Genomic DNA, 13,771 nt, shown 5'->3' on the forward strand with positions numbered 1-13,771 from the left:
GCAGGGGCTGCGGGCACTGGGGTTGAGGGGCGGCGTGGGGGCAGGGGATGTGGGCTCTGGGGCTGGGGTGTGGGGTGGGGGCAGGGGCTGCGGGCACTGGGGCTGGGGGGCAGGGTGGGGGGGCTGCATGGGGGGCAGGGTGAGGGCAGGGCGGGGGGCAGGGTGGGGGCAGGGGCTGCGGCGCTCGGGCTGCACAGGCTGGGTGCTCCATGCTTCTTTTCCCCTCTTGTCTAGGATCCGCCAGCCGCCGGTGCCTGCTGAACGCCCACGGGGTGGCGTACTGGGGCGTGCCCAGCTTTGCCCGGTGCATCTCGCACGAGTACAGATACTTACATCTCTCAGTAGGTGCACACGCTGGCGGGCCCCCACGCTCCCCCCCCCGCCCCCGGTGCCACCTTCGCTGCCTTTCACCCCGACGCCTTGGCAGTGCCGGTGGCTGCGTTGCTTGGAGATTCCCTCGCACAGGGGGAGAGCCCAGCCAGCCCCCTGCCAGCTCTGTGCCCAGTGCCGGCCCCGGCCCCTCTGCTGAGCACCCCCACGTTGCCCCGTGTGCCCTGTGCAGGCAGCCACCTGGGTGCAGGGGTCATTTCCTGGGGGGACTCTGGTTTCTTGGCCAGCTGGGGGATCCCAGGGCTTGCCGTGGAACTCGTCCCGCAGGGGGCTTGGGGGCCTGGGCCGTGGTTTGAAGTGGCCGGGGGGGGCGGGGAGGGGGGCTTTGATCTGGCGTTCTCCAGAGGTGGGGATTGCTACAGTCGCTGCTGCAGGAGATGGTGACTCATTCCTCCTCCCCGGGGCCAGCCCCGTCCCCTCTGCTGATCCCCCCCGGGCCACGGGGCTCCCACTGGGCCGATAGGTCCCTGTGCCTGGCCGCTGATGCTCCGTCTGATCTGTCCTTCCTCCCTTGGCTTCCAGTTCTCCCAGCCCTTCAGCCCCTCTCCGCTCTTGGGAGCCCCGCCCCCCAGCTGACTCCACCCCGGTGACCCCCACTTACTCATTAACCCTTTGTGACCCTTCCCTCCTCATCCCTGTTGTCTGCCCCCCTCTTCCCCCACCCCACAAGCTGCCCGAGAAGCGATTGCGGCTCAAGGCAGCGGGGACTGACCCGCGACTCCAGTTCTGCCGCGATCCCTCTGGTTGGGCAGGACGCCGGGCCCCCCAGGCACACCTCGCAGGCATGCCCGTCCTGGCGGGCTCTGATCTCCTGGCCTTGCATGGCTCCTCCCCACCGTATGCCTCGTTAAAGGGAGAGAGGGGAGCCCCTGCAAAGCCAGCCTGCCCCCCATCCGATCCCGCCCCCTCCCCTTTCCCAGAGAAGGTGTGCTCCGAAGCCGGGTGGCCCTCGGGATGGGCAGACAAAAGCACCCCCAGTACAGAGCAGCCAAGCAGCCCCTGGCTCCCCCCAGCTGCCAGTGAAAATGCTGCTTTGCATGAATATTTCATTGCAATGGAACCTAATTAACATCCTTGTCCCCGGCTCCTTCCCCCGCCCGCCCCGGGTTCGGGGAGGGGGCTGATGCTAATTATCCCTCTGTGTTGCCATCTTCCCCGTTCTCGCTGTCTGTCCCGTTCCCTGGCAAGGCCAAGCACTCTGCTGAGGTAGATCAAGGAGCTACCTTGACTAGCGATATCCCCATTTGACGTATGGGGAAACCGAGGCACGGGGTAGGGGAGTGACTCACCTGGAACAGTGACTCAGTGGCGAAGCTGGACTAGAACCCAGCGTTCCTGATTTCCTTGACCCCTACTCTTATCCACCAGCCCCACATCCTCCTTTGGGGGCCCGCGGGGGCACAGGGGCTGCGGTGTGGGGCCAGGAGGGGAGTTGGCGTGGGTATGGCACCTTCCTGCCTGGGGGAAGAGGAGCGAGGCCCTGGGCCCTGCAGTGGTGGCTCCTGGGATGGTGTGGGACACGGGGAACTTCCCCGGGAGGGGCCGTGTGTGCTGGGGGTGGGACATGGGTAACCACCCTGGTGGCTCCTGTGGATGTCCGTGCTGTTCCCAGACAGGACTCCTGTCCGGCTGCTGCCTCAGGGTGGGTTGGGAGAGGGACCTGGGGAACCCCCTGCTGCTGGGTAATCTCTCCCCTCCCCCCCCCATCTCTGTCCCTCTGCGCGGAAAGCTGCGGGAGCACCTGGCCAAGGGGCAGCGCATGCTGGCGGGCGAGGGCATGTCGCAGGTGGTGCGGAGCCTGCTGGAGCTGATGGCCCGCAGGACGTACTACAGTGGGGACCTGCTCTTCTCGGTGGAGATCCTGCGCAACGTCACCGACACCTTCAAGAGGGCCACCTACGTCCCCTCCTCCGACGACGTGCAGGTACCACCCGGCCGGCCCCTGCGACGAGCCGGGGCCCGGCCCAGGCCCCGTGAAAGGCCAGCGTGGCTGCCTTTCCCTGCCCTCTCTCTGGCATTGTTATGGGGGCCTCACCCCTTTTGTGTCTGGCTCTGTGGTTTCACCTGCCATCTCTGGACCCATGTGCATGGGGGTCCCCCCGTCCCCAGGCCGGCGCTGCCGGGCTAACAAGCAGCAGCCGAAGCTGGCCTGGATCTGAGCTGGTGGGCTGGGGGAGCTGGTGGAGATGCTCGGCTTCCACCGGCAGCGGGGGGGCGGAGTTGGTGACGCTCAGTTGGGAGCAACCAAGGTGGTCGCAGCAGGGCCAGGAAGAATCCCAGATGGAGCTGGAGCTGGGGTGGGGGTTTTGGGGGTCCTGTCTGGGTGTGTGTGTGACAGGGCTGCCTGGGGGTGCAGGTGCAGGTACTCTCAGGGCAGTGGAATTTCGAGGCTCCCAGACATGGCCGGGGGAAGCCCCCTGTCCCATAGGCGCCAACTTTCTCCGGCGCCGCTGGGTGCCCGCGCCCCCCGCCCCTGGCCCCGCCCCGATTCCACCCCATCCCTGCCCCCATTCCAAACCCATCCCCAAAGTCCCCACCCTAACTCCTCCCCCTCCCTGCCCCTATTGGATCCCTTCCCCAAATCCCCGCCCCAGCCCCGCCTCTTCCCCAGCACTCCGCGTTCCTCCCCCTCCCTCCTTGCCCCACGAATCAGCTGTTTCGCGGCACAAGCGCTGGGAGGGAGGAGAAGCAGGACACAGCGGCGCGCTCGCGGAGGAGGCGGAGGTGAGCTGGAGCAGGGGGGCGGGGCAGGGCCACAGGGAGGTGCCGGTGGATGCAGAGCACCCACCAATTTTTTTCCATGGGTGCTCCAGCCCCAGAGCACCCACGGAGTCGGCGCCTATGCCCTGTCCCATGCCCCCGTGCGTCACAGAGCCACCCCCTCACGCCTCCTCTCCTCTCCTCCACTCCCTGCAGCGCTTCTTCCAGGTGGTCAGCTACATGGTGGACTTGGAGAACAGAGACAAGTGGGAGGACGCCCAGCAGGTGAGCCGGCCGCTCAGGGATGGGCGCCAGCCGGCCAGGGAGGCAGGTGCTCAGCCGGCGCAGCACGACTGTGGCTGTGACAGGCTCTCGACGGAGCAGGGGGCGGCATGGTGCCAGGGCTGCCAGCCCAGCTTGTGGGGCTGCCCTTCCAGTGCCCTGCCTAGGGTGGAGGGGCAAGGAGGCGCCCCAATCAGCAGGTGGCCCTTTGGCTTCAGCCCCATCTAGAAGGCAACTGGTCTGGGAGCTTTTCTGTGGCCTTGTCTGCTGCTGTGAGAGGTATCGGGCTGGGGGCCGCCTGTGGGGAGGGGTCTCTGGATGAAAGGGTTGGGGCCGGTGCCTGGGCAGGGAACCCCCTCCCCACAACACCTGCCCCTTCCCCTAAGGCTAAGCATGGCCTGGATCAGCGCTAGCTCCTGTCCCCCCCCCCCACGCTCTGGGAAGTTTGGGGTGTCCCCCGCGGATGATTTGGGGGGACCCTTTGGAACCGTCCAGGTCCTTCCTGCCCCATTCCCCATCAGTGGGGGCATGTGGCAAGGAGCTACCCTCCCCCGCGCCATACCTGGGCCCCTGTTTTAGCCCCCTTCCCCTCCTCTCTCCCCGCCGTACCTGGGCCCCTGTGGTAGCCTCTCCCCCTCTCTGTGCCCACAGGTGTCCCCTGGCTCCGTGCACCTCATGAAGGTGGTAGAAGATTTCATCCACTTGGTGGGGGACGCGCTGAAGGCCTTCCAGAGCTCCCTCGTGGTTACCGACAACCTGGGTGAGTGGCCGGGCTGGGGCTGCCCGCGGAGGCGGCAGGGCCTGGAGCTGCTTTATTCTGAGAGGGGCGTGAGGGGTCCCAGGCCAGTGCAGCAGCAGAGAGGCTGGGAGCCCTGGGGAGTGGAGGTGGCAGGAGGCACGTGGCCCCTGCAAGGCTGCGCCAGGTGGGCTCCCAGGAGGCCCGTGGGCAGAGGCGCCGGGGTAGCCTGAGCTTGGCCAATGTGCCCAGGCAGGCGTGAGCTGGAAGTGACCCTTTCTCCCTGTCGCTTCCCTGGCAGTGATCAGCATCCAGAGAGAGCCCGTCTCGGCCGTCTCCAGTGACATCAACTTCCCCATGAAGGGGCGCCGGGGCATGAAGGACTGGGCTCGCCACTCGGAGGATAAGCTCTTCATCCCCAAGTCGGTGTTGAGCCTCTCCTCCTCTGGTAAGGCAGGGCCGGGGCCCCCGGGAGGAGAGCAGCAGGGGTGGCTGTGTGTGCTTGTCTGTGTGTTTGTTCCCATGTGATTACGTGTGTGTGTGTGTGTGTCGGTTTGTGTATGCACACGGGCGAGGTGTGTGTTTGCATGCAGGTGTGCAAATGCACACGTGTGTCTGCATCCCCGTCTGTGTGTGCATGATGCAGGTGTCCTTGTTCATGTGTGTGCGGCTATGTTTGTGAAGGCACATTTGCAAAGTTCGCATGGGAGCAAATGCACATGTGCCTTGTGTGCATGGTCACATGTGATTGCGTGTGTGTGCGTGTATATTTGTGTGTGCCCGTTTGCATGCCAGCTGGTTTGGCTGCTGTGACGGTTGTTTGGACGCGGATCCAAACAAGCGGCTGCAGTTGATTTGCCGTTCTCTCCATGGCTGCTCTGTAAAGAGGTGCAAACGGTGGTTCCCAGCCCAGCGAATGGAGCCTGCGAAGGTTTTAATCTTTCAATTACCTGTTAATGCTGATTAAAAATCTGCGTGGCACCGGCTGGGGGGTGAACGCAGGCTGCCCTCGAGCTGGGCTTTGGGGCCGTCCTGTGACATGGACCTGGGTCACCTGTGGCCCTCTCTCTCTTTCCATGGGGGACACGCCCTGGGCTGGACTTGGGTGTCAGACTCTGCTGGCTGTGCTGTGAGATGGGCCACTGGAAGAGAGGCAGGCTGGGTAGCCAAGTGCACCCTGGGACATAGACATGGCTGGACTGGCATGTGCTGGGGACGGCTGCTATTCCCCCTGCATGGTGGTGCTTTAGCAGGGCTCCCAAAGCCCTTCCCCTTCCCAGCTGCGGGTCGGCACTGTTAACCCCCTTTTACAGGTGGGGAAACAGAGGCGCGGAGCCATTCAGCAATGTACCCCAGCGAGTCACAGCAGGGAGGGAATAGAACCCAGGAGTCCTAGCTTCCACTCCCCCACTGTAACCTCTTCCTCTGGATGGAGCCACCCCCATCGCCCGGAGGGCAGGGGAAGGGGCCTGTCTGCATTGCCAGGCTACGGGGAAGGGTGCGCATTGGAAGAGGGGGGCGCGTAACGACTTGCAGCCCTTTCCAGGAGGGCCACGTGTGTCCCCGTCCCCAGGCTGGGGTGTGAGCGGAGCCGGGCCCCAGGGACGGATGCCGGCCCCTGTTCACCGTTGCTCTGTCCCCTTCCCCCCTCTCTGCAGAAATGGACGAGTCGTCGTACTTTGTGATCGGGGCCATCCTGTACCGCACTCTGGGGCTCATCTTACCTCCTCCCAGGTGGGTGGCCGGCCGGGGCGTGGGGGCAGGAACCAGGGCTTCCGAATGGGGCAGGGGATGGTGGGGCCCTGAGTCGCTCTTCACATTGAAATGCAGCCATGGGTGCGAGGGGGGTAGGACAAGGCTGGGCCCTGCATGGGGGCGATCCACAGCCGTGTGCCCTGATCTGTGACCCTGCTGGAGTTATTGCTGCATGTCCTGAGCGTGAGTGGGGAGAGGGGAAGAACTGAGCACTGGGCAGATCTGGTTCCTGGATTCAGGATCAAGTGCGGGTAAGGGAGAGGGTGGACCCTATTGGGGCTGGGGGACCAGGCTGGGGGAGGGTACAAGACCGCACAGATGGCGCCATATGTGGGCAGAGGTTTGGATCCTGGAGGAATGGGGGGAGGGCGCTGGAGGTGCGAGGGGGCAGCAGATGAGAGCAGGCACCTTTCTGGGTTTCTGTAGCTTAGCATCCCCAGGGGCAGCGCCTCCCCGCAGCCCATGTCTTAGCCTGCTGCTGTACAAGCATAGGCAGGAGAACGGGGTGAGATGCACAGTGGGGAGCCAGTGCCACTCAAAGAAGGGTTCCTCCAGCCTGCATCTGCTGTCAGCAGCTGAAAACAGGAAGGAGAAAGAGAGAAGCAGCGGGTTTGTGTGGGAAGGGGAAAGTTCAGGTCTGAAATGTGGGACAGCCGAGAGGGCTGTGTACACTCATGGGCACATGCGTGTGTGTATATACACCCCCCCCATACACACACACTTCACCCATGCACAAACAAAACTGCACCTGTGCACACTCTCCACCCCCGACATACGGGGGGGGGGGGTGTATCCACACACACACACACGTGCACGGTCAAGGAGTCGGACGTTCATACACAATGCCCAGGCTCAGGCAAAACCATCCCCAGTTGTGGATATGCAGCGACATGGGGAGAGGATCGGAAAACATGCTTTACAGGGCTAGACTCCTGGCGCTTGACCTGTTTAGCCTAACCCAGAGAATGGGAAAGGGGGACTCAGTCGCCGTCTGGAGGTACCTCCGCGGGGAGCAGAAATTCGATAGTGGGCCCTTCTGTCTAGCAGACAAAGATCGAACAAGGTCCAATGGCTGGAAGCTGAAGCGAGACAAATTCCGACTGGAAAGCAGTGAGGGTAATTAACAACTTACCCAGGCTGGTGGTGGATTCTCCGTCCTTGGCAATTTTTAAATCGAGCTGGGAAGTTTTTCTTAAACGTGCGTTTTAGATCGAACAGGAATTAAATTCAGGGAAGTTCCAGGGCCGGAGCTATGCCCGAGGTCAGGCCCCTTCACTGCTTATCATTTATACATACCGTGTGTAAGGAGATGCACACGCAGCTCATACAACGTGGTGCATGAACAAAGACAGTCCTGCAACGCTGTGTGCGCACACACGCTCTCACACACACACACACACACACGCAATACGCATGTGACCAACAGCAGGATGGACCAGCTCCCAGAGAGCCCTGTCCTGACGCCTGTAACGTCCTGCGCTGTGTCCTGGCTCCAGCGTGTTCCCTCGTCTCCACAGGAGCCCCTTGGCCGTCACGTCCCGAGTGCTCACCGTGACCGTGCGCCCGCCGACCAAGCCCACGGAGCCCCTGATCTCAGTGGAGCTGTCCCACATGCTCAATGTAAGTGCTGTGCATTCCGAGGGGGGGCTCAGACGTCCGCCGGGCCCCATCATGAGGGCAGAGAAATGTTCACCCGTCGCCCACCCCTGCATGCCCTGCTATTGCGGGCCCCTGCTCCACCCACAGCCTTCCTGCAGTCCCAGTCCTGTGTGCCCGCCCTTCCTCTCAGCCGGGCAAGTGCCCTGCCATCCAAACCCCTACCCCTGCTATTCCAGTCCTCGGTGCCCTCAGTCCCCACCCACAGAGCCTGGCTTGACCTTGGGCGAGTGAGGCGCAGCCCAGAGCTGCTGCCGCTTCCCCTGGCTGGGGGCTGCGGGGGAAGTTTCCCTGGCCACGTGTTACCAGTCTGCCTGGCTTCAATGCTGCTGAGACACCAGACGCCGCGGCCCCTGCTGGTGCCCTCCCTCGTGCCACTTTCTAGGGGCCCGTGCTGTGGCGGGCAGGTAGTCATGAGGCTAACGGGGGCAGCAGCAGGCCGTGCTCAGATCGAAGAGTGTCTCCCGCCCGCCATGGCCGGAGCCAGAGAGAGGCGGGTGAGAGCGGGGGCGGGGAGAGAAGGAGCGTCCCCGTCCCTGCCCCGCCCAGGTCTCCGCTAACCCAGCTCTGTCTGTCTGCAGGGCACCTCGCACCCGCAGTGCGTCACCTGGGACTACTCCAAAGCGTGAGTGCAGCTCTGGGCCCGGCGTGTCTCTCGGGGGGCTCTCTGGATGGTGGCGGGGCCTCAAAGAGGGGGGCTGGCTCTGTGCCATAGAGGAGAGCCTGCCGCTCGCTGGAGCCAGAGCTGGGGCCTATGGAACAGGTGCACTGGGCCCCGTGTGCTGCCCTCCCCATCCCCGGCCTTCCCCACGGCAGCACCCTCTGCCTGGAGACTGGAGCCTGCCCACCCTCGCAGAGCGGCACCCGTCTGCTCACCCAGCAGCGGCACAGGCTGTTCCTTCCTCTCCAGCCGCTGCAGCTGGGCTGTATGCCAGCCTGCCCTGGGCTCTGTCAGGGTGACCCCTGTGGTTTGTTAGCCCCTTGCTGCCCATGGCGCAGCCCCTCTGCTCTCCAGCCTCTGGCAGGCACTTGCACCCGGACCTGGGCCTGGTCCCCCTGCAGGGTCTGGAGTTGGCACCCACCTGCCTTTCCTGGGTAGCTGAGGGCTCTGTGCTGGAGGCCGGGCTCTCTGCAGGGCGTTCACTACACGCTGTCCTCCCGCCGCAGAGCGTGGGAAATGGACGCACCTCCGGGGTGGTGAGAGCCAGCCGCCTCCCGTCCCTGCAGTGTCAGCCGGGCCGTGGAACGGCGGGTGACATGGAGAGGGCAGGTGCCCAGCCTCCCTGCTGCTGCAAACCTTCCCCGATCCCCCTGCGCCACAGGCTGCCCAGGCCTCCAGCCGCCCCACGGGCACTGCCCACCCACCCATTTTGGCTGCAGAGCCCCATGCAGAGAGGCAGGTTGACTGGGCAGGACCAGGGACTGGGTGAGGGGGGTTGTGGGTGAGGCAGGCGAGCCTGTGGCTTCTTGGCAAGGAGAGAGGAGGATGAGAAGGGGACCCCCACACCCGCACACTTGGAGGGTTAATGGGGTGTAGATCCCTCCGCTGCTCTGATGCCTTCCCCGCTCTGATGCCTTCCCCGCCCCAGCCTCATTGGCGTTCGGGGAGGGGACTGGCCATTGGCTGGAGGGAGCCAGCAAGCCAGATGGGGGGCCCTGTGTGGTGCTGTCCACTCCCCCGAGCTGAAAGCTCCCGTTATCCCAGGCAGAGCCCCGAGCAAAGCTCCCCATCTCGTTATCCTTGGCGCACAGGTTATTATACAGCAAGGAGAGATCTAATGGGCTCCTCTCCCCGCCCCGACCGGGCGGTCACGTCCGCATTTAAAGAGCGAGGAGACCAGAACGAGGCCAAGCCCCCTATGGCCGTGGGTTAATTTTGCTAATACCGGTATTGATTAGCGCCCGCTTGAAGCCGGAGATTGATGCCTGCAGCTTGCCAGATGCAGTTTGTTAACGACGGGCTGGAGCAGAGAGCCAGGGCCATGCAGCGCTCGGGCGGGAGAGCGATAAAGTGGGGCAGATTGCTGTGGCGTTGGGGAGGGGGAGCCAGTGGCCTCCAGTGGTCCTGGCTGTGCGCTCTGACAGCAGTGCTGCCTGGGCTGGGGGCCAGTGGGGCCGTGCCAAGGGGGGGTGCTCCTGGCCTTAGCACCTCGTTATTGTCTGCCCCTTTCTGTCCCTGCAGGGGCGGTTGTGGGGGGAGTTTGGCGGCCTGCGTGGCAGGGGGTCGGGCGGGACGATCCTGGGGGTCCCTTTGGCCTTGCAAACTCTGGATCTAGCCAAGCGCAGCCTCGCGGCCCTGCAGCCTCCCTTCGGGTTGCCAGAGCAACCGCGCTGTAACTCTGTCAGCCTTGGCACGTCGCAGCAGCCACGGCTCGCGCTCCCCCACCTCCCGCGATGTACAGTCCCACGCCAGCCGCCTCCCGTGGACAGGCGGTGACGCTCCGACCTCCAATCCGGAAAGGGACCCCCCCTCTCCCCGAGGCCACTGCCGGGGCCCTGAGGGCATGCAGTGGCTCGGGGATGGGTGACAGAGCCTTCCCCGCTCTGGGTTACTGGTTCCTGTGCAGCCCTGCTGGGGAGGGACTCGAGATGGGCCAGAGGCTGGACTTGACCAAAATCGGGGGCTGGGCTTTCAGTTCCGGCCTCCCCGGCTCGGAGTTGACGCACGCTGTGCTGCCAACATGGCGGGGCACAGCCAGTTCTCGGGGACGCAGGCCTGGGGCCTGATCCATTGACACCCGGGGTAAGCAGCTCCTGCCCCTTGGTGTTGGGAGCTGCAGGCAGAACCGCTGCCATCGCAAGGAGCGGGTATCGCTGGCATCTCTGAAGTGATGGGCTAATGAGCACCCAGGAAGGGCTCTCCAATGCCCGGAGTGGGTAGTTGCCAATCCCTTGATGTGGCAGGAGGGCTGGGCAGTCAGTGGGGTGAGAGCCTTGATACCAGCTCAGAAAGGGCACCAAGGCCCAGAACCTGCCCTAGCTGCAGGGAGATCCCACAGCTCCGGCTGCCTGCAGGCCTGTCCGGAAGCAGTAATGAGGGGTCCATTGCTGCAGGCTTCCAGGCGGGGATGCCTGGCTGGAGGAGGGTAAAATCTTCCCCAACCATTGCCATGGTAGCGCATGGCGCCCGGGTGACACTTAAACCAGCACCCCTGGGTAGCTCTGTGCCTTTGTTTTACCCCAGCTGCATTCAGCTGCCCCAGCCCCGAACCGCAGTGAACCCCCCGTTACCATGTGGCAGTGCTTTGCTGCGGCATGAGTGACTCTGCAAGGTGAGGGGCAGTGGGGCCCAGTGCCCGTCCATGGTGTCTGCTGTCACAGAGCCCGGTCCCCAGAGGGGCTGGGCACCCCCATGCCAGTAGAAGCGAATGGGCACTGCGGGAACCTGGCACCTCTGCAAATGCCAGCCGTGGGCTCTGGGACTGGGTGAGCCTGGGGGCTCCAGCCCTGGGCATGGTGGGGCGTGTCACTGCTGGCTTTGCATGCCCAGATGCAGGGCTTCGCACACCCACCTGACACATGGGCCCGCGGGCCCTTGGTGTCCTGTGTTTCAAAGCTGATGCTATTGCACATTTCTGCCTGGGCACCAAGGCACGTCCCTGTGCGGTGGCCCCTCCAGGCAGAGTAGTGCTTGCAGGAAGGTGGGTACGTTCAAAATGTATCTGCCAGAAACAGTCCCACCCTCCATAGCGCCAGCGCTCCTGAGCCCGCGACTGGCCCCGGCAGCACACGCAGGGCAGGAACGTGGGTAGGGCGGGCAGGCTTCTCGGCCCAGAGAGCTGGGAAAGGGCCTGGTACAGCTGGCTCCATTCCCTCCCATTTCCTTTCCAAACAGCAGAGCAAGGTCGGGGGGGGGGGCGAGAGGGGGGTGAAGAGGCATCTCCCAGCTGGCTGACTCAGCACAGGGCCCCCCACCCGCTGCAGTTCCGCAGGAGGGCAGTGCCAGCTGTGCCATCGGCTAAAGTAACCGGAATGGGCGAGCGTTGCTCAGGCCGCAGTTGGGTTTTCCAGGGGTGAACTCCGGGCTGATCTGGGGTGGAGGGGTGTCCCCAGTTGGGTGGGAGTGGCAGCTTCGCACACCTTTGTGTGGCCTGGCACGCAGTCAGCCACGTGTCTGTGAGCCCGCGCGTGCCCCGGATCACACGCGTGCCCAGCCTCGCAGGTGTGCTGTTCCGTGTGCAGTTGCTGTAATGCCTTGTTGCATGGGTGCTCCCCGTCCTGGGCTGTATCACTTACCTGGATCCTGGCTTGGCTCATTTAATTCCCCTCAGTTCTCATTAGCTTTCAATACAGGTGGGTTGAACAAACAAGAGGCCAAAGCCAGGTGGGGTGTGGGAGAGCTCCATCCACCCTTCCTGGGGCCGGGCTCCCCTCCCTTCCTCGCTGGAGTTTAACCCCCGACCCCAGCCAGCAACCTGAGCCTTCAGATTAAATCAGGCCTGTGTGCAGTGTTCAGCCCCCCCAGGGATCAGTGTCTGGGGGGGGCGGGGAAGAGCAGGGGGGTGTGGGGGATGGAGCTGAGCTGGCTTTCGTCAGCGCAGCCCGGGGCAAGGAGGGGGGAAGGGCAGGGTTCTGCCCCAGCATCTGGGTCACGCGCTAAAGCAGCCGCCCAGACCCTGCCCCAGCGCCGCTCAGACCCCTCCTCCCCCCCGTAGGGCCCAATGCGGCCGTCGGGTGGGCAGCGCCAGCGAAGGGTTAAGTCGGCTCGGAAGCCGAGGGGCTCTGTGTGTTTGATCATTTTAAATCACTCTCTCTCCTGCTCTCCCGTTCCATTAATCAGGGATGCGGGCTCTGGAAACTGGGACACCGAGAGCTGCCAAACGCTGGAGACCCTCCCGGCTCACACCAAATGCCTGTGTAGCCACCTCTCCACCTACGCCGTCCTCGCCCAGCTGCCCAAGGACCTGGTAGGTGGCACCAGCCCAGCGCCCTCCAGTTTCCCTTCTTGTCTTCGGCTGTTGCTGGGCCCGAGCCGAGCGGGAACCGGCAGCAGGAGCAGGGTGGGATTGCGGGGCGGGGAACGCCAGCTGGAGGGGGTCTGATCGTAGAGGGTGGTCCCGAAGCGTCGCGGGAACAAGGCCACAAGGTGGGACCCATTGCTGATCTCTGGGGTTCTGTAACAATAATCCCTGCCTGCTTGGAGAGCGCGGCTGGGACGTGCACAAACTCCACCAGCCATCTCCACCCCAGTGGGAGGATGGTGGTGGCTTTTTGATGCTGGGGGGCGGTGCTGTCTGCCAGGGCCTGGGGGAGGCTCTGGGGACAGCTGATGCTCTGGCTGGAGATGGGATGAGATGGGGGGTCCCCCGTTCCTCGTGACAGGTTGGAATCGTTCATGAGGGAAGAGCTTGGGAAGGGGACAGCTGCTGCTTGTGCTGGGCTCCCGAGATGCCCCCCCAGTGCCATCCCTCTGCCTCTCCTCCACTGACGCTTTCCCGTTCTCCTCTCCTCTCCCCCTGCTGCTCTCACATTCCCTCGTTCCCTGGCTCTGGCTCTCTCCCTGCGCCCTCCTGGCTGGGCTCGGTGCTCCTCCCAGGCCCCCGCCTGTCCCCAGCCCACGCCACTTTATCCCGTGCTGAGAGCGATGGGCCCAAGCTGTGTGGCACCCAGAAACCCACTGGGGGGGTGTGGCACCCACAAAGTGCACCTGCTGCTGCTCAGCCTCCCCCCAGGGTTATGGGTACAGGGGTTGCAGTGGGGGAGAGGTGCATTCTGGCCCTGTCTTCTCCTAGGGTAATGGGCAAATGATAGCAGGGGCAGGGCATTTTGGCCCGGTCCTCCCCTGGGTTATGGGTACGGGGGGAGGGAGGGCATTTTGGCCTTGAACTCCCCTGGGGTTATGGGTATGGGGGGGTGGGGCAGGGCATTGTGTCCCTCTGCTCCCCGGGGTTATGGGTACAGAGTCCTGCTTGGCTCGTGCAGCTCGCCCTAGGGCCAGGTGCTGTCTCTCAAGCCGAGGCCCCGAACGTTGGACTCTCTCCTTTGCCGGCTGAGCGTGAGCCCTGGCACAGAGGGCGAGCCCAGGGGCGGGGCAGGACACTGGGGCACTGGAATTCAAGCCAAGGGGCATTGCCCTGTCACGGTGGTGAGGGCCGTAGCGAGATGGGGGCCAGCTATGGTGAAGGGGTCCCATGTCCGGCTGCCTGGAGATTTCCCATCATGCAAAGCCCGGCTCCCTCCCCCCATGAATAGACCCTCTTGCACGGGGGCGGCTGTGCAGTGAGTGGGGAAGTGCCCCACTCTTCCCTCCCC

The 13,771-nt window shown here is 64.2% G+C and overlaps 1 protein-coding gene across 1 annotated transcript in view; it reads left to right on the forward strand.

Annotated features, from left to right (window-relative positions):
* Window positions 1-13,771, forward strand: part of ADGRB2 (adhesion G protein-coupled receptor B2) — a 96,996-nt gene that overhangs the window by 59,917 nt on the left and 23,308 nt on the right. The window contains exons 8-16 of the mRNA XM_026657202.2: window positions 235-341; window positions 2,120-2,314; window positions 3,307-3,375; window positions 4,024-4,132; window positions 4,410-4,556; window positions 5,767-5,842; window positions 7,381-7,483; window positions 8,101-8,144; window positions 12,300-12,426. Coding sequence (XP_026512987.1) covers window positions 235-341; window positions 2,120-2,314; window positions 3,307-3,375; window positions 4,024-4,132; window positions 4,410-4,556; window positions 5,767-5,842; window positions 7,381-7,483; window positions 8,101-8,144; window positions 12,300-12,426 — 977 coding nt within the window. The remainder of the gene's footprint in view (window positions 1-234; window positions 342-2,119; window positions 2,315-3,306; window positions 3,376-4,023; window positions 4,133-4,409; window positions 4,557-5,766; window positions 5,843-7,380; window positions 7,484-8,100; window positions 8,145-12,299; window positions 12,427-13,771) is intronic.

The sequence above is a fragment of the Terrapene carolina genome, unplaced genomic scaffold (genome assembly GCF_002925995.2).
Source record: "Terrapene carolina triunguis isolate 2854851 unplaced genomic scaffold, T_m_triunguis-2.0 Scaffold236, whole genome shotgun sequence".
Lineage (NCBI taxonomy): Eukaryota > Metazoa > Chordata > Testudines > Emydidae > Terrapene > Terrapene triunguis.